Source organism: Loxodonta africana, chromosome 14 (genome assembly GCF_030014295.1).
Source record: "Loxodonta africana isolate mLoxAfr1 chromosome 14, mLoxAfr1.hap2, whole genome shotgun sequence".
NCBI classification, from domain to species: Eukaryota; Metazoa; Chordata; class Mammalia; order Proboscidea; family Elephantidae; genus Loxodonta; species Loxodonta africana.
Window position 1 is genome coordinate 57,195,846 of NC_087355.1, and position 19,441 is coordinate 57,215,286.

The 19,441-nt window shown below is 35.2% G+C and overlaps 1 protein-coding gene across 13 annotated transcripts in view; it reads left to right on the plus strand.

Moving 5' to 3' along the window:
* Nucleotides 1-19,441, plus strand: part of OXR1 (oxidation resistance 1) — a 149,280-nt gene that overhangs the window by 125,511 nt on the left and 4,328 nt on the right. For 10 of the 13 annotated variants that reach the window (XM_064267998.1, XM_023545939.2, XM_023545941.2 and 7 more), the window contains 5 exons: nt 8,450-8,530; nt 10,874-10,999; nt 12,098-12,250; nt 14,193-14,288; nt 16,539-16,612. In XM_064267998.1, coding sequence (XP_064124068.1) covers nt 8,450-8,530; nt 10,874-10,999; nt 12,098-12,250; nt 14,193-14,288; nt 16,539-16,612 — 530 coding nt within the window. The remainder of the gene's footprint in view (nt 1-8,449; nt 8,531-10,873; nt 11,000-12,097; nt 12,251-14,192; nt 14,289-16,538; nt 16,613-19,441) is intronic. The other 3 variants (XM_003408429.4, XM_064267995.1, XM_003408430.4) reach the window with 1 other exon arrangement.

A 19,441-nucleotide genomic window follows, 5' to 3' on the forward strand; every position in this document is an offset into this window, starting at 1 on the left:
ATTACTTCTATTTAAATTATCTTTAATTGAACTCGAGAATATTTTGCTAATTTTCTTAAGATGAATAAGTTCACACTTTTGTATATGTGATACACCAGTACGGTGGGATTCAGGTGCCTAAAATGATTAAATTATTTTTAATTGTGACCAGGTTTTAGCAGATAAGCCAAATTAACATAGTTTTCTTTTTTTTAACCAAGAAGAGTATGCTAGTCATATATTTTCTGATTTGTAGTTTGAATAAATGTTTATCAGTAGCTTGCTAAGACTTTCCAACAGCCAGCAAACTCACTGCCGTTGAGTTGATTCTGACTCATAGCAACCCTATAGGACAGAGTAGAACTGCTCCATAGGGTTTCCAAGGGTGTAAATCTTTATGTAAGCAGGCTGCTGCATCTTTCTTCCTTGGAGCGGCTGGTGGATTAACACTGCTGACTTTTTGCTTAGCAGCCGAGCACTTTAACCACTGTGCCACCAGCTAAGACTTTACTACAGTTTAACTTACAGGCAAAATAAATTATGGGTGTTTTGAGTTTTATAGGTCAATATACATTATTATACTCACCAATTCCTGTTGTTCATCCTTATGGAAGGTTGTTACATGGCAGTCAGGTATTTTATCTCATGCCTGTCACTAGTCATTCACAGTCTTCAACTCTACCCATACATTTTGTGTGAGAATGTGTGTGTGTTAGTTCATTTAACCTTCATATTAACCTTGAAATGTCAGTAGTATCACTCCCCATTTTAAAGATGAAGAAACTGAGGCATGGAGTCATCCCTGAACTAGACTCTCATGAAGCACAGAGACAGCTTGAACCTAGTACCTTTTTTACCTTACAGTGATGCTTTTGAGGATTTTCTAAAATGGTACAGTGTGATGTGTTTTCATACGTAGACAAGTTTAGGTCCCGGTTTTCTAGCTGTTTCCCTGAGATGAGAGTAGATATTCTAAGGGTTGTAGGGTAGGGCAAAGGCTTGAGAAGATGAGGTTTAAAAGCATAGCAACTCTGCTTTTATAATATTTTGAGATTCCCTGTAAAATTTTGGCTAACACAGAGTTCCTCTGCTTTAAAGCTGAAAGTAGAAAATGATACTTCTAGGGTAAAAATATTTTAGAACAAATGAACTTTCACCTTTTGGACCTTGTATTTTCTAATGTTTTAGAATTCTTCGTATGTTCACTCAGCTGTTTAGTATAATGGGATTTATAGACTTCAGTGATGAACTATCTTATAGAGCTAGTAATAATGTGGCCATTTGAACCCACTTATGGAAACCCCGGTGGCGTAGTGGTTAAGAGCTACGGCTGCTCACCAAAAGGTCGGCAGTTCAGATCTACCAGGCGCTCCTTGGAAACCCTATGGGGCAGTTCTGCTCTGTCCTCTAGGGTTGCTATGAGTTGAAATTGACCCAAGGTCAACAGGTTTTTTGTTTGTTTGTTTGTTTTAGAGGTGCCTTGGAAGACAGGCCTAGCTACCTGTTTCCAAAAGGTCACAGCATTGAAAACTCTGTGGAGCAGTTCTACTGTGCACGCACACATGACGTCATTAGGAGTCAGAACTGACTCAGTAGCAACTAACAACAATGTACTTCTGTAACCTTTGACAGTTTTCTGATTTTCTGTGTATACGTTTACCACATAACCCTGTGTGTTAACCAGGGACCGGTTATTTTCATTTTACATATAAGCTAACTTAAGGCTCAGAGAAATTAATAATAGGTAAAATACACCCCCAGTGAAATGTGTAGAATGAAGTTATATCTTTGCCTGTTAGCTTTAGTAAGAACCATATTAATCAGACATAACTCTCCCCTTTGCTTTTCTTTCTTTTTTTTTTTTGAAAGGCTGTCTTACAGTTTATTCTGACAAACAATTCAAACTTGAATCATTCATTTACTTGAACTTACACCTAATGTTTTAGTGTCTGTCAGTACTGCCTCATATCTTTATCAATATCAATATCTTTATCAATAGTTCACTGATTTAGTCACTTGTTTTTAGACCCTTATATATGGAAAGGTGGTAAATTTGGTTTTGTTTTGTTGGTTACCATATATGAAAACAGATAAAAAGCTCCTATGATGAATTATTTGCATCTGTGCATGAATTATCTTATAGGTAGAATTTTAAGAAGGGCTAATTTAACTGTAAAAATCTTTCCAGTGACCTTAAAAAAAGTGACCTTAGCTCAAGTTAATAATTATATTAATGATAAAAATAATTACTACCACTGACACTGTAGTGAGTACTGTTTTAAGTGCTTAACGTGCATTAGCTTTTTTAATGCTCACAACCCCATGAAATAGTACTCTTTCATCTCCATCTTACAACTGAAGAAACAGATGCATACAGCAGCCATACTATAACCAGTAAAGGTGAGAGCCTGTGTTCGAATCCAGGCATTCTGGCTCTAGCCCATGCCTGTCAACTCTTTCCTACGTTCTCTCTCAAAATCTTCAGAATATAACTAGGGGAAGGGAATTGACATTTATTTTGCACCTTGCATGTACCAGGATCTATTTTATATATATATATATATATATATATATATATATATATATATATATATATATATATATAAAAAACCCAGTTGCCATCAAGTAAATTTTGATTCATGGCGAACCATGTGTCAGAGTAGAACTGTGCTCCGTAGGGTTTCCCATGGCTGAATTTTTCTGGAAGTAGATCATCAGGCCTTTCTTTTGAGGTGCCTCTGGTGTAATGTGTTTTGTTATGCAGACAAGTTTAGGTCAATTTCCTAGCTGATTACCTAAGGTGAGATTAGATTACCCTAAAGTGAGAGGGGTTATAGGGTAGGGGAAAGGCTTGAGAAGACGAGACCTAAAAGCGTAGCAGCTCTGATTCTATTTTATTTTGAAATTCACTAAGATTTTGGCAGAGAGGGGTCTCTTCTGCTTTAAAATTGAGATAGAAAATGATTCTTCTAGGACTCCTTTTTGTCTTAACTATTATGAGGCTTTACTGATTGTTGTGTTAGACATGTATTTTTTGTTTGGCCTACAATATGCTATTTGAATCTATGAATTCTTGTTTTACATCAGTTCTAGAAAATCCTCTGGTTTTCTCTCAATTTTCTCTTTTTACTGGTTCTCTGATTATATTATATTTTACCATTCTCGATATTTAACCTTCTTTATATTTTTCATTTCCTTGCTTTCAGTAATGCATTCTGGGTAATTTCAGCTTTGTCTTCTAGTTAACTAATTCATCTATGACTAAATGCTTTTCTTTTTATTATTGTACTTTAGATGAAAGTTTACAGAGCAGATGAGTTTCTCAGTAACCAATACACATACTGTTTTGTGACATTGGTTGCCAACCCCACAACATGTCGACACTCTCCGCCTCTTGGCCTTGGGTTCCCCGTTACCAGCTTTGCTGTGCCCTCCTGCCCTCTTGTCCCTGCCCCTGAGCTAGTGTGCCCATTTAGTCTCGTTTTGATATATGGGCCTGTCTAATCTTTGGCTGAAGGTTGAACCTCAGGAATGACTTCAGTACTGAGTTAAAACGGTGTCCAAGGGCCATACTCTCGGGATGTGACTATCTGCTTTTTACTTGTCAATTTTTTTGTTGCCATCAGTTATATTTATTTCTATAAAAGTTCTGTTTGGTTCTTTTTCAAATCTGCTCACTCATTTTTTTAATCTCTTACTGCTTGCTTAGTTTTAGTATTCCATCTTTTTTTTTTTTTTTTTAGTATCTCACTATAGTTTATATATCTGGTAATTCCAGTATCTAAAGTTGGTTCAGTGTTTTAGCTTACTTGTACTTATGTTGTGTTATTTGTGTGTTTGGTTACCTTTCATTATGAGCTGACATTTGCTTAATCTTAATCTGTCAGAATCTTATTTGAATTGAGGGTCTTTCTGAGAGGATTTGTTTCTCCCAGGAGCCAGATTATGCTATATCTGGGACCACTTAATCCTGTTTTGTGGATCCTTGGCTTAATGCAAGAAATTCAAGTTTAGCTCCCAGATTCTGCTGGCCCATAGCTTAGTCCCAGTATCACAGCACTGCTATTGACATTAGTCCTCAGGGTAAACCACCTTTCTCGTTCACAGTTCGCCCAGCTCGTTTTCCACTCTTTTCTTTTTTAATCATGGGACATAGTAGATTCTTTTAAAAATGTCAAAATCAGGAATAAAAATGGTGATAGAATAAACTTTATCAATTAAAGAAATCAGAAATTTAAAATTCTGTGAAATATTTAATAAAGTCTTATAACAGCATCTTTTTTATGCCTTTAAGTTTTACAAAACCCCATTAACTTCGGTATAAAAATATGTAGTCAAAGAACAAACGAATATTAAGGAAGTAAGTGTTCAGAAGTGACCTTATGTTTATTTTGCTTAAAAACTGTATCACTGGTCTATAGACCATAACAGAACAGTCCAAATTCTGTAAAAGAGCATTCTTTTTCCATGATGTACTATAGAAAAAATGAGATTATCTCCTTTTTAATGAGACTATCATTACATTTATTTATTATTCCAGAAATCTAATATGATACACACATATTAGCATTGAATGGTTTTGAGTGGTTACAGGTTTTTTTTTTTTGAACTAAAAGAACAGTGAATAAATACATTTGTTTTCTTGTGAAAATCTGAGACTCATCTGCAAAAATATTTAATTACGATGTGATTTGAAATATAGACTATTTGGTCAAGTAAAACCTTGCTAATGTGTTTTCTAATTTGAATTTGTTCTTAATTTAAATATTTTTTCTCTACCAGATATATTTTCCAGTGAACTAATTTCTGATTTTCTATTTGCTCCTTTTATATCCCATTTGTTATAGTTCCATGACCTGTTATGTTGAAAGCAATAATTCTGACTAAGGTAATACAGAGCAAAGCTTTAAAATATTAATTCTCATTTTATAATAAAGACTTGTAAATGCTGAAATGTAGTCGAACATAAGGCTAGGTGATTTCAGGGATGCTGTTGTTTAACTATAACAGCTTCATATTTGCATTTCCTCCTCCTTTATCATATTTTTGGGTACCAGAGTAAGTTTCAGTGGCATTAATTAGATAGTATTTTTTCCCTCCGCTCCATCCACCTTTTGATAAGAGGAAATAAAAATGGCACATTCGTAGATACTTGTAAGACTTTGTTAGCGGGCAAGGTAATTAGGGGAGGGGAAGTTTTGGTTGGCTTGTGGGATAATTTCTGGGATATCACTGGGACATTCTGGAAGGAGGACTATTAGGCCAAGTTATTGGCCTTTATGCCTATGAGATGAGCATGTTCCTATTTAAGGGATTGATAGCAAATATAAATTTTCTCCGCTTCCTGTTTTTGTTGTTGTTGCTAGTCCTTTAAGAAATGTAAGTCCTTTTGTATCATCAGCCCTGGGTGGATTTAACCCTGCTTTTTTTTTTTTTTTTTTTTACACAAATAAATGCACAGAAAAACACTCTGTGAGAGGGTCCTTTGTAGAAGACTGAAGCGGCTAGAGAATAGCACTAAATTCTGTAGAGGGTTGATCATGGTACCTAGTTTCTTCAGACTGGACTTAAAGCAGTGTATGCAAACCTCCTTGTTCCTTGAGAATGACTTTTTTAGCCAGTCAGTTAATACACTTTAAACTGGAAGGTCTTGCTTTCCTCAACTGTGTGCCCTTAATAATCAGGAATGTGATGTGGGGTATTTTGTAGAAATTGTCCATTTTCTACTTAGGTTGAATCATAAAGTCTCTACCTGGGTAAAGTAACAAATTCTGTATGTGGCATATGATTTAACAAGGGGTTAAAATTAAGACTAATTCCACTTAAGTCATGTATACCAGGAGTCTACATCTCTTTTAATTTGAAAAGAGGAAGTATATTTCTATCATCACTTGATTTCAAATCCTTTCCCTATGTATTCATAGACTATCTTTTTGACAGTGTATCTTTTTTTACTCACCTGGGCATGAGTAGATATTTAGAGTTGAGGAAGTAGTGAGTTTATAAGTCCTGAAAAAGAATAGTTCTCCTTCTTTTTCAAATACAAGTGAAAAAAAGTAAGAATTTTAACATTAAAGAAGTTATGACTTTACCAAATATAATTGACTTAAAATGACAGTTCATTGTTCTCTCATTAATTACTCCTACTCTCAGTGATACTGATATAATTAGGTTATAACTGAACCCTTTTGTTAGCATAATTCAATGTTGCTTCCATTCCGGAAGCATGTTTAATATACTAAAAGAAGAAACTCTAAGAAGTAGGTGTAAGATCATTGTTAGCTAGAGGAATAGAAGGAATGCAGAGGCATCTATTAAGTCATATGACTTGAAAATTCTTGGCTGTATTGAGGAGACACTTGTTTAGACTCAATGCCTTGGGAAAAAGACAAATATAACTAGCCATTGAAATAAAAAACCTGGCAATTTACTCTTGTAAAGATTTCAGCCCAGGAGACTTTTTGGGGCAGTTCTAACTCTGTTCTGTAGGGTTGCTATGAGTCAGAATTGACTCAATGGCACACAACCACAATAGGCACCATATACTCCATTTTTTATATGCTTTTCCTCATTTAATCTACATAAAAACTCTATTTGATATATACTTTGATTATTCCCATTGTTTTATTAAGAAATAGATTGAGAAGGGGCTAAACCCAAGTCCATCTGACCTCCCAGAGTTAGAGATCTTAACTACTTTGGGTTTCTTTGCAAGTATAGAGTCAGCTAACATTTGTATATACAAGTCAGTAAAAATGGTCACAATAGAGCCCTGTGCCCTGGCTTTCTCCCTCTCTCTCTTTTCCCTCTCCCTTTTTTTTCTGTTCTTGTATTTTTCCCAGCTTTGACAAATTTGCATAGCTTTTCATAGAGTCACCTTGATATTTACTGGCAGCCATTTATTACATTTGACTAGAACATGGGTCTTTTTTTTTTTTTAATTAACTTTTATTGAGCTTCAAGTGAAACGTTTACAAATCAAGTCAGTCTGTCACATATAAGTTTATATACATCTTACTCCATACTCCCACTTGCTCTCCCCGTAATGAGTCAGCCCTTCCAGTCTCTCCTTTCATGACAATTTTGCCAGCTTCCAACTCTCTCTATCCTCCCATCCCCCCTCCAGACAGGAGATGCCAACACAGTCTCAAGTGTCCACCTGATATAATTAGCTCACTCTTCATCAGCATCTCTCTCCTACCCACTGTCCAGTCAACATGGGTCTTTTAAATAAAGCTCAGATTAGACATCCAGACTCTTTATGGTCCAGTTATATGCTGCATTATGTGGTCATAGCCTTTACACATATCTGATCTGATTGATCACACGAGGAATTAGTCATAGCTCAGGAGAATCATGAAGTTATAGCACACCACAGTTCAGTATATTATGGTAACTGTTTTGGAAGTCATGACGTGATCTTAAAAAGCCGTACCTGTTGTCTCAACCTGAAGAAACTGGTTTTATTTTTGTGTGCTTTTCTGTAGCAATGTTGTTGTACCATGTTTGTCATGTATGACTTGTACATTCAGCACCATGCAAGAGACTGATCTAGGCAATTATAGAAGATACAGAATTTCCCTTAGGAAGTTAGATTGTAGTAAAGTAGTTAAGTTTTAGTGGCAAACAACAACTACAGTATAAACCACAAAGAAATAACATAGAGGAGGGACAGAAACTGGAAAAAGTCATTTTAAAAATCTGAAGTAGACATGCCTAAGAAAAACGAGAAGGTACTCCGAATTAGACATGCTTTTGAAAATCTAATTTTCTACTTTCTAGTGTTTATTTTTCTTTTTGCCTTAGGTTTTAAAATTTACTTCATATCTTTTTCTTGCTCCCCTTGCTTCTTTTTTCTGATACAGATCATATAGCATGGGTATGCTTGTCACCTTTGCCTGGAAGAAATTCTTCCAGCATGGCCATTAGGATGTAATGTTTGAGCTGAACTGATTTGAAGGGGAGAGTTGAAACTACCACTTTCTTTGTAAATTGCAAGACCATCTAAATTTTAGTATTATCTTTGCTGTTAGCAAAGCATGTTATATTTTATTTAGTGTTACCTTTTTAAAAAGCAAAAACCCTATTTACTGAATTCAGACTATGTGAAATAAATCTTCCTATATTCTCAACTAGTTGCATGTGTGGTTAATCTCAGTCATATGTATTTCACTCTAGTTTGGTATATAAATCTTTGGAATTTTCATCATGGATTCGGGGAAAACATCCTGATTTTTCTTTATGGCCATGAGTATAATTATCTTATGAACTCGTGGAGTCCCACACAACATATATATGGAATAAATAATAGCGATAACATTTTTGCTTTCTTTACAGTTCTCTTTCCCCTTTCTCCATTGGGTTTTATTTCTTGGGTTTTTTCTTTGCTTGGTTGGTTTTTTTTTTTTTTTTTTTTACAATTTCTCTTCAACTGTCAGTGGAATTATTGTCTTCCTGTCTCCATATTCAGGTAGTATCAGTGGCTGAGTATCACCGCAGGATCGATGCTCTAAATACTGAAGAACTGCGCACACTCTGCAGACGTCTCCAGGTGCCCCCTTCAGTAGTTTAACCCCCTCCGGAGATTGACTGCTTCCTGTTTTTAGTGTCCCTTTGTCAGGGCGGATCTCACATTTGGAAAATTTGTTTTGAGTGCAATACTGAAAGAACCCACCAGAAAATTCCTTTTTATATTAAAGAGTACAGTATTGTCTTAAAGAGATGTAGGATTATATATCTGTCATCTTTTCATTTGAAAAATATTCAGAGGAATTTTCTGTAACTTTATGACTGCTTTCAGGACTGTGTGTTTGTCAGAGTGCTGAGTTTTATTTTAACATTGGAAGAATATCTCTGACCTTGAGATTGAATCTTCACTAAAAAGAATCTGAAGGGTGTGTGCTACCTTGGGGAAATTTTAAAATTTTTATTGTATAGCAAGGCTTAAGTATTTAGTTTTTAAGGCTGTTTCAGTTGTATCAACCCCACATCAAACATCTTAATGGGAGAAATTGTGTTTTTCTTGAGGCATTCCTGGTTGGTATTAGAAACACTTTGGAATTGTATAGGTTAGTCTCTAGAGTATAGGTTAGGCACCAGAACTAGATAAATTATTTGAAACTCTGTGAAATAATCTTTGTGATTTTTAGAAATGAGAAAATGATAAAATTGAACAGAAGGTGATACAATTGAACTCATTTTTCAGTTTTGTGCATTATTAGTTGTGTGTGTTTCCTCTTAATAAGATGTGCTTTTATGGCTTTGCTAAACCTGCTAAATTTTTTGCTTTTCTTTTAATGCTTCTAATGCTGTTTTGGATTTATTTTTAACCTTTCACATCATCAAAATAAGGGTAAAACATGATGATGTGACAGAATACATTTAGCTTTTCATCAGAAAATGATACAGCTCTAGAACATGTATTGGTTGAAAATATATGCTGTTCAGAGTTGGTAAGAAAGCTGTTTAAAACCCAAAAAACCCAGTACCCTTGAGTCAAAGAAAGCTGTTTAGGGAACAAAATAATTTAACAAGATTCCATTCCTGTGTGGAATCATAGTCACCAAGCATTGCTGCATTTTAGTTATCTGCTCCAGTAAAATTCTGTATATTTTCAATGTTATAAGTTTTATCAATAATAGCTATGTTTCATATCTTTTATTTTCAAATGTTATTACATTTTACATATTAAAGTAAAATTAATATTAAAAAGTAAGCACTAACAATACAGATTATATAATAGTAAGCTTATTTAAGTTAATCAGCATTTTTTTATCATTGTAAGGGTATCAGTGAGATAATTTCCATAAAGCAAAAGTGTATTTTATTTTTAATACAGCAAATTGATCTAATTTCAAAAATTAACTTATGAGCAAATTAACTTTAAAATATTTTCTGTTTGGTCCAACAAGATAAAACAATTCAACATTTAGCAAGTAGAAAATGAAGGTGTTTAAAAAATAATGGTAGCTTTTTAATGAAGTAAATTTATATTTTTTTAAATGAAGTAAATAAATACAGTGTGTGTATGTATACACATGCACACCGTGTTTTATGCAAATAACACGTGTCTTCTGGGTTTGTTTTCCAGCCACACTGTCTCCCAGGAGATGTTTTTGTAAGCTGCTATGCTAACTTTTTTTTACAGCAACTAGCTGAAGAGTATTATTGGCATGGCGGCACTTGGGGGGTGCCTCGCAGGGGGAGGGCATGGCGGACAAACAAATGCAGAATTCGTGAGTTATTTGTGTAAGAATACAGTATATACAGGAGCCCTGGTGCCGCAGTGATTAAGTGCTTGGCTGCTAACCAAAAGGTCGTCGGATCGAACCTACCAGCTGCTCCGAGAGGGACAGACCTGCATCGGATTTGGTTTTCTGTTTTATACATATATATATATATATATATTAAAATGCAAAGAAAGTTATATCTTTTCTTCTACTACTGTTTAAATTCATTTTTGACGCTCCAGAAGTTTTCTTAATTATTTTTGGCAAATTTTATGTTTTCCATGAAGAAAATAATTTTACATGTTTTGTATAGCATGAATAAGAAGCAATTTAGCTGGCTCACGTTTGCCTTTGAAAGGGCTAAATTTAAAGTTTGTGTGCATCTGTCTTCTTTTACACAGAAATACAAGGATTCGTCATTCATTACCAGCCTTTCCTTCATGTAGTAGATGAGAAAAAATGGCTGCCTAGAATTAAAAAAGTCTTTTTCTACATTAGATACACCACTGTTTTTTGATGAAGCAGATTTTACCTTCTAAAATCCCCAAGTAAAGCTTCAGCCACGTTTTCTGAAGTGTAAAGTTGTATTTCTCCCAAAAGGCTGAAAAAATTTTAAAGCATGTTGCAATTTTATATTAATACACTACCACTGTTTACTTTTTTAGATTACTACAAGAGAAGACATAAATTCAAAGCAGGTTACTCCTGTAAAAGCAGACCTGGAGCCTGAGTCATTTCGACCAAACCTAAGTGATCCCAGTGAACTCTTACTGCCAGATCAAATTGAAAAGGTATGGCATGTCCACATATATGTATATCTGTGTATATGCCCATGATAGTAAAAGCCTCTTTTCAGTTATCTTTAAAACTGAAGAAACAAGGTTATTTCTACAGCTGTACCTCTTCCATGAAGAAAAAGTAGGCAAAATGCAGTTTAGGCGAGTGACTGTAATAGCCAGTATTTAAATTCTTACTGTGTAGTAGTCACTTGCTGTGTGTGGATTACCTTCTTTAATTGTCTCAACAGCTCTAGGGGTTGGGTGCTCTTATTGAGCACATTTTATAAGTGATACTCAGACATAGGTTGAGATCTTCTTCAAGATCACACAACTATAATGTATAGATGTTTAATTCTAACTCTGATAGTCTGACTCCAGAGCCCATTATTTAAAAAGTATTTTTATAATCAAGGTAACAACCCAGTATTTTTATGGATAAGAGACACCACAGGCCACAAGTGAGCCATGTTTCTTATCTCTGTGCTAATTTGTATCTTCTTCCTTTCCTGGTGACAATATATCATGCTGAGAAATGTATAGTTACCTTTCAAGCTCTCCGTACCCCTGAGAAAGATAAAGAATTTCTACTATTATTTTCTTTTTGTAGGCCTACATATTATAAAAATAAAGTACTATTAAATTCCAGTTGGGTTTCATATCCTACGTATTGGTAGTAAGCTATTGTCTTAGTTACCTAGTGCTGCCCTAACGAAAGATACCAGAAGTGGGTGGCTTTAAAGAACCGAAATTTATTTTCTCACAGTTCTGGAAACTGGAAGTCCAAATTCAGGATGTGGCTCTAGGGGGAAGTCCTTCTTTGTCTGTTTCAGCACCTAGTAGCTGCCAGCAGTCCTTGACGTTGCTTGGAGTCTGTCATCAGTCCATCCTCCGTCTTCTCCTGGGGTTGCTGTGTCCATCCCGCTCTTTTTATAACTCAGACCCATCCTACTCTGGCTTGGCATCATTAACATAACAAAAGAAAACTCCTGTTTCCAAACAGGGTCATATATTTACAGGTGTAGTGATTAAGATTTCAAAACATATTTTGGAGGGGTCACAGTTCAACCCATAATAGCCATCAAGTAAATGTTAGCATTTTCTTTTTCCAAGCTTACCAGACATCTCCCACCAAGAACAATCGGCTATCCATGGACTCTTGTTTATGGTACTGGGAAGCATGGCACAAGTTTGAAGACGCTTTACCGAACAATGACAGGTTTGGACACCCCAGTGCTAATGGTGGTTAAAGACAGTGATGGCCAGGTATGAAAAACTAACTGCATGTTCACCTTATCTTTTAAGAGATTAGAGTAACAGTAACTTCTAGTATATTCCCTGTAGAAAAATAATTTTCATTAAGTTTAACAGATAATGATTGAGTCCGTTTAAAATACAAGGCAACGCTGAGTGCTGCAAAGGGTGGACACGAGCATGGATAAGTAAGAGTTCTTGCCTTCAAGGAGATTACGGTCTCATGGAAAAGAAGATTAAAGTACACTGATATTGCTAATGTGGAGCAAAATATGCTAAGTGTAGTAAGAGACCAGAAAAAGTGAGAGGGGTATTTAGAGTAAGTGTTGCCCATATCTGTTTGGGGGAAATAAGAATGAGCTTCATGGAAAGGATACAGAGCGATAGAGTCTTGAAGCGCTGGTAAAGTTTTGATGCTTGATGATAGTTTTGTAAAGGTAATAGCAAGAAAAGGGAAACATTGGCTTGTTCTTGAAACACCAAGCTCAGGTCAGTTACCAGCATTAGACAGTAAAGAGGTGGTGAAAAAGTGACGTTAATTTAAAAAAAAAAAAAATTACCACTGTTAATACCTTTAAAAAAAAAAAAGGTAAAATTTAGTGTGTTTATATTCCAGGCACTGGGCTAATCACTTCATATGCATTATTTTGTTTAATTATCAAAGCCTATGAGATTGGTAGTATTATTATCCCTGTTTTAAGGATGAGTTAACTATGACTTAAAGAGGTTCATCACCCAAGGTTATACACCCAATAAAAGGTATGTGCAGCAATGAAAATGAATGAACTACTGCTATATGGCATATAAGTCTCATAAACATAATACTGGGTTAAAAATCAGACACTAAGAATAACTTCTTACGATCCCTTTAAGCAAATCTTACAGTGTCAGGTTAGTGGCTTCCTTCAGGGAGGTGGGGGTGTAATGCAGAGGAGGAATGAGGAGAGCTTTTGAAGTGCTGGTAATGTTCTTTTTTTTTTTGGTCTGGGTAAGAGCAAATGTGGCTTTGCTTTGGTAATTCCAAATTGAGGTATACATTTATATTTTGTGTACTTCTCTCTATATGTAAAATAATGTTTCAGTAAGAAAGTCTTTTAAAATTAAGACTATAAAGATAGTATATCAGAAGAGACAGTGACTGTAGAGATCATCTGTGAAACATATGCACTCACATTTTACATTGTGGAAACTTAGGCCCAGAGCACTGAAATGTACATGTCTCTTAGTCATGCGTCCTCTTATTATGGCATCTGCTATGTGGCTTCTACTATGCAAGGCCATGAGGTTACAAGGCTGAACAATTCAGACCCAAGACCTGCCCTCACAGAGTTTACTGTCTAATAACTAAGAGAAAAATAGTACGTTTTTATAATAGAAAGTTTACCTACACTGAGGGTCTTTGCTTCCCTAAGTGCTGTGTTCCCACAGCAACATGTTATCCTTATTGTATATACAGTGTTCTTATAAGTCTTCCTAAAATGCATTAACCACTTGTTAAGATTGTATGTTTAATTCCTATCAAAGCACTTCTAGATTACAAAATCGGAAAAAAAAATTTTCATTTTTCCTCTTTGAGAAACTGATACGCTTTGTACCTGACAATACTGTGAACTATATAGCAACTGCATGTCCCCTTTTGTCTTTGGCTTTTGGGAAGCTCAGAGGCAGGCATGTACACATATGCATGTATGTAAAAGACTCATGATTACCATGCTTGTATTCCCTTTTTTACTTTGTTCTGATTGTCTGTTGTACATGTATTTTCTGCAAGTATCCTCAAAAGCTTTGTGGAAAAAAAGGCAATATATAAATTTTTTTTTTCTTTTAGTGTAAATAGATAACACTGCACCAAATTTCTTTTTGTTTGTTTTTGCATTTTATTTAGAAATATATGATGGGATAATGTTTAATGAAACAAATTAATACTCATTTTACGTGCCTTTTTTATTCTTAGGTTTTTGGTGCATTAGCATCTGAGCCATTTAAAGTGAGCGATGGCTTCTATGGTACCGGAGAGACCTTTGTTTTTACATTCTGTCCAGATTTTGAGGTAAGGACAATTATTTCAATATTCTGTTTATAAAGAGCTGGCATAATGGGAAAAACGTGCACTTTGGCACCATGCACACTTCATTTTACTCCCATCTCTGCCTTTTACTGACAAGTTAGCCTTTCTTTGACCATTTTGAGCTTCAGCTTTCCTGTAGGTAGAATAAAGGTCATAAAATATAACAGGATTGCTCAAAAATTATATGATAATATAATTTATGAACAATGGTTGTCATGGTACCAGACACAGATCAGTGTCTTAATAAGGAATATACATCATTATTACTGTTCTGTTTATGAATTATCATTATGAAATCTCTAGAAATTTTTAATGACTAAATAAGTTCAATAATGTAAGTCCTGAAAACTTAAAAAATAAATTATTTGGATTTCAATCAAAAGTGATTAACTGATTTTTTTCTTTCTTTCTTTACTCGATGTGGGTACCTTAACTGTGTCTTAACTAACTTAAATTGAATACATTCTAATACCAAAAAAGTCAAAAATGAATTTTAGTGAATGTGTGATGCTTAAAACATTGAGGCCAGTACCTAGTATCTCAGGTGCAGTGATGTTCAGCACTTCAGCCCTTCCCTAAAGTACAATTATAATCTTGAGGAAAGGAATCAATAAAGGTTAAAAATAAATAAATAAAAGAGTGGTATTTAGGAACAATTTCTATAATGAACTAAATAGGAGAATTTGGTGACATGGTAGTGTCAGGGAGCTGAGCTGAGCTGCCAGGTGTCAAAAGTAGCTGATTAAGACAAGCCAAAATGAAAGTTATAATCAAGCCTTTAATCACTTACTATGTTAGTATAAGCAAGAAGTCTAGCTCCCCCTCTGTTCCATTTTCCCCGTTGGGAAGGAGCCACCTTGCCAGTGTCAAAGAGATCAGTGGAGACAACGAAGCCTTGAACAAACGTCTCCTGCAGTTTTACTGGGGTGGGGGTGTGGGGGCAAAGGAGTAGGACTGGAAAAGTACCGAGTACTGCGTTAGAGTGGGAGAAGTCTTCAGGGTTTCTCCCTGCTTTCCCTAATGAGGAAGCTTCAGTAGAGGCACCTGGGAAAGGTCTCTGCTGAGGCCTCTGAATGAAGGGGCCTGGGCTAGGAATGTAGAAACAAAAGTGTGGCCATCCAGGCCTGTGACCATCAGGTGGGCTGGATTCATTGACCCTTGAGCAGCTTTTCCCCGTGAGGCATGCCAGGTGAAGTCTCAGTGGTAACAGGTCTTTTTGGGTTTATACCTCAGCCTGAAAAACCACACATAGTTTTTTAGCCAATAGCGTATTCCTCAAGAAGAAAACATGTTAACAAACTTGTACTTAATTGGCTAACCAGATTAACCATACTCTCCATCCCTTCCATAAAGCGTATCAGCTGATATGTACAGCCAGCTAGACTACCTGTCAATGCCCAATAGTTGTTACAGATTTTCTAAGCTGTAGTTGTGTACCTTATCAAACCTGTTTATACTATTTCCTCCTGACATTGTAATAATGTTAGTAATTAAATGTTATGAAAATATGAGCATTAAAAGAAAGTTTATTTCAATGAAATGGAAAAACTTGATTAAGGTGAGTTCCTAGAAATTGCCGTTTATTTGACTTGGGCGAAACACTTATAAAAGATTATATTTATGAATGCCATCAGCCATCATCTAAAAGGTTTTACCACCAGATTTCTCAAGTCTCTTTAAGTTCTTACTTGAAAGAAATTGAAACTGGAAATCATAATTATACATGCATTATAGACATAGTTTATATAAGAATGATGATAAGCAAGTCCATACCCAATGAAAAGACCTTGGCCCTCTATCAAGATATTATCAAATTAATGTACATTTATATGTTTAATGTTAAAAATAAAAGTTAATGGTGTCTGTATTGTTTTTAAAACCTGATTCTGTTGCTTCAACTTTTCCTGTTAACCAACAATTCTTGGTACCTATAAAAAAAAAAGAAGAAGTATTTATGAAGAGAGAACAAAATTTGAAGAATTATAGTTGAGGATATGTTGGAGTAGGTTATGTGCTTTCAAATTTAGTCTTGCCAACACCGAAATCCAAAGCACCAGACCTTCCTGTCCCAAGCTTTGTTGTTGTGTTTCTACTACTATCAGTCTAGGCTTAGGCTTTGGAGAACTATGTATAATAACCATTTTCAGGTACATGTATTAGATAGATTGATAGATAGATGCTTTTCTCTACTAAAAATAATTTGTTATTTAAAGCTTTTCTTCATTTGTGTAGGTCTTTAAGTGGACAGGAGATAATATGTTTTTTATCAAAGGAGACATGGATTCACTAGCTTTTGGTGGTGGAGGGTAAGTCTCTTGAATATTTTACCCTGAGATTTTTAAAGAAACTTAACTGTATTTGGATTATTTATAAAATCAGTTATCTTTGGAAAGTTTTGTCATTAGAGTCCTAATTTGTACATAAGGAGACAAAGTATAATACATTTGCAAGAAGATGCTCAAGTATAGCGTTTGGAATTATTGGTAGAATATGTGTTCATTTTAAAATGCTGTTTAATTGATTTCTTTTGACTAAAGACCATCTTTTTCTTTAGAATACAGTGGTTCCTTGGTATTTGAAAGGGAAATTTACCAAGACCTTTTGAACTCTCAAACTCTTAAATAACGTTGTTGGTATGTTATTTCTACCAGTGTATAGAAAAGGTCCAATTGTTTTCGTATTATTTTACCCTGGAGACTATTTGGATTGATATTTTAGAAAACAATAGATATTTGTTTTCCTACAAGAAATTTTAATGACCCCCAGGTTTTCAGGGTGGTTTTGTTTTGTTTTTAACAGTGTGAGTCAGTCAGTAATTTGATTTGATTTCTTTTGATCTAGGATGCACAACAGGAAACTTTTTCTTAATCTACTATCCCAATCTTATTTAGATTTTACAGTGTTTGGAGGTAGCTTGCTGTGCTGCCTAGTATCCTGGACTTCTCATATAGCACTTAGCAAACATCAACATCTCTCTGTCCTTCAAGATGGGATATAAAGTATGCTAAATCATTCCCAGATGTGAAAGCCTTAGTCCTATTGTTTGTAGCCCACAGTTGAGGACATATAATAGTAATTCATTCAGGCCACAGGTTCTTGTTAGCCTTCAAGACTATTCATCATCCTGAGCGATTCTAGCAACTTCCTTCAAAATTTCTCTGTAGATGGATCTCTGGACAATATGATTTCAATGACTGAAAAATAGCCATGGTTATTGTAGCCTTCTCTGAAGGACATAACCAGATAATTTAAAAACATGTTATTTTAGTTTTTGTGCTCAACATACAATGTTTATATGGTCCAATTACTTTTTTTTTTTAATTTGGATGGGGGCCATTCAGCTCTCTCCCAAATGGTAGTCTTACATGTGATTCAGTTAGCTCTGGTAGTCCTCACAAGCAAGAGGCTTGTAATTTCAAACTGTTAAGGATAGATACCTGAGTCTTTGAAAATGATATCAAACATGTCATTGGATTTCTGATGGAAGTGGATTTTGACTGTAAAGCATGATCTCACTAAGCAAAACTGACCATTGGGTCATTTGACAACATATTAAGATAAATTTCTAGCCTTTGAAGAAGAGATTACAAACTTAGAAAACAGGAGCTATAGGGACTGATATTCTAGACTTCTGAGCAGAAAACCAAAAAAAAAAACCCACTGCCGTCAAGTCGGAAGCCCCAAAGAAATATAAATCATGGTGTCGTGGACTGAATCCATGTTTTAGAGCCAAGTAGACCTGGGTCAGATTCCAGCTTCAACATACACTACATGTGGCACCTTGCGCAAACTCCCTAATATGTCTGACCTTTCCTCAGCTATAAATTGGAGATTGATCCCGCTGGCAGTCATGAGAAATTCATTGAGATTTAAACTATGTGCAAATCCTTGTATAGTAACTACCACATAGTAGGTACTCAACAAATGAGAGCCACCATTACTGATTTCCTTTCATCTATCATCATCTTTTCTGTGACCATGGAAGGAGTTTACCTGCATTCTGCCTGTGATGCCATTGGACAGCACCCAAGTTATATGACATTAAAGATTTGGAAGACTTATTTTATCCCTTCTACTCCCTTAGCCATTATGTTCCCAGGAAGCCATATAAGTCATCCTTGAAAGCAATGCTCATATAAAAATATCCTTCCTATATGTTTTACCTGGTACAGATCCATAACCCTTAAATATAATTTCTTAAAATTTGGGGAGGTCACAGACCCCATCTAAATGCTAATGAAACCATGCACCCTATCCCCTAAAATGAATATGCAAACCAAATATTGCTTAGAGTTCACAAACTCTGAAAGCTTCCAACTGGATTCAGAAGGTTCAGGTTGCCATTCTGACTTGATAATGAAGCTTATTGCAGAATTAATGCAGTTATTCATGAGAAGTGTGGGGTCAGTTTTAAGGTAGTTCTTAGATACAGCCATCTAAGATTACAACTAAATACAACTAAATGTCTAATCTTTTTTTTTTTTTTTTTAACCCTTTTCATATTTGGCAAAGGAAGGACTTTATAAGGAAATTCGACCCTTTCATATTCTCCTATCTAATAGGCTGATAACATTTCAGGGCTTTAGCTTAGTGATTCTATCCCTACTTTAAAAGACACCTTGATTCAGATCTCTCTTTAAGGGTAGGTTGATGCCATGGGTATTAGAGACTCTAGAGGTTGATTGCCTAAGATACTGAACTATTACTTCAAATAGTTTGTAATTTCTTTGTGTTTTCCAGTGTGTAACAATTTATGACCCATGATAGGATGCACATTTAAAGTTGAAGAAATAAGTCAGTTAAATATGAATTTCAAGTTGTACCTTAAAAAGATTACAGGTTCCTCAGGGATAGGGAAGGGTATTTTATTTTAGGGACTACCTTTAAAGTGCATTTCTGCCTAACCAAATCGGAGACTCTAGACTGGCATCATTTCAGGATCATCTCATATCTTAGCAAAGTGGTGTTTTCATTTGTAGAGAAGATCCTCAATGAAAACCACATCTCTGGTTATCTCATTGTAGTTTATTATTTTCTCTATTGTCAGCCCGCCTCTTGAATGAAACTGGATGGTCTCTGTTTTTTTGTAAAGTACCAACTTTTTAAGAAACTGTTCTGCGTGGTCACTAGCCGTC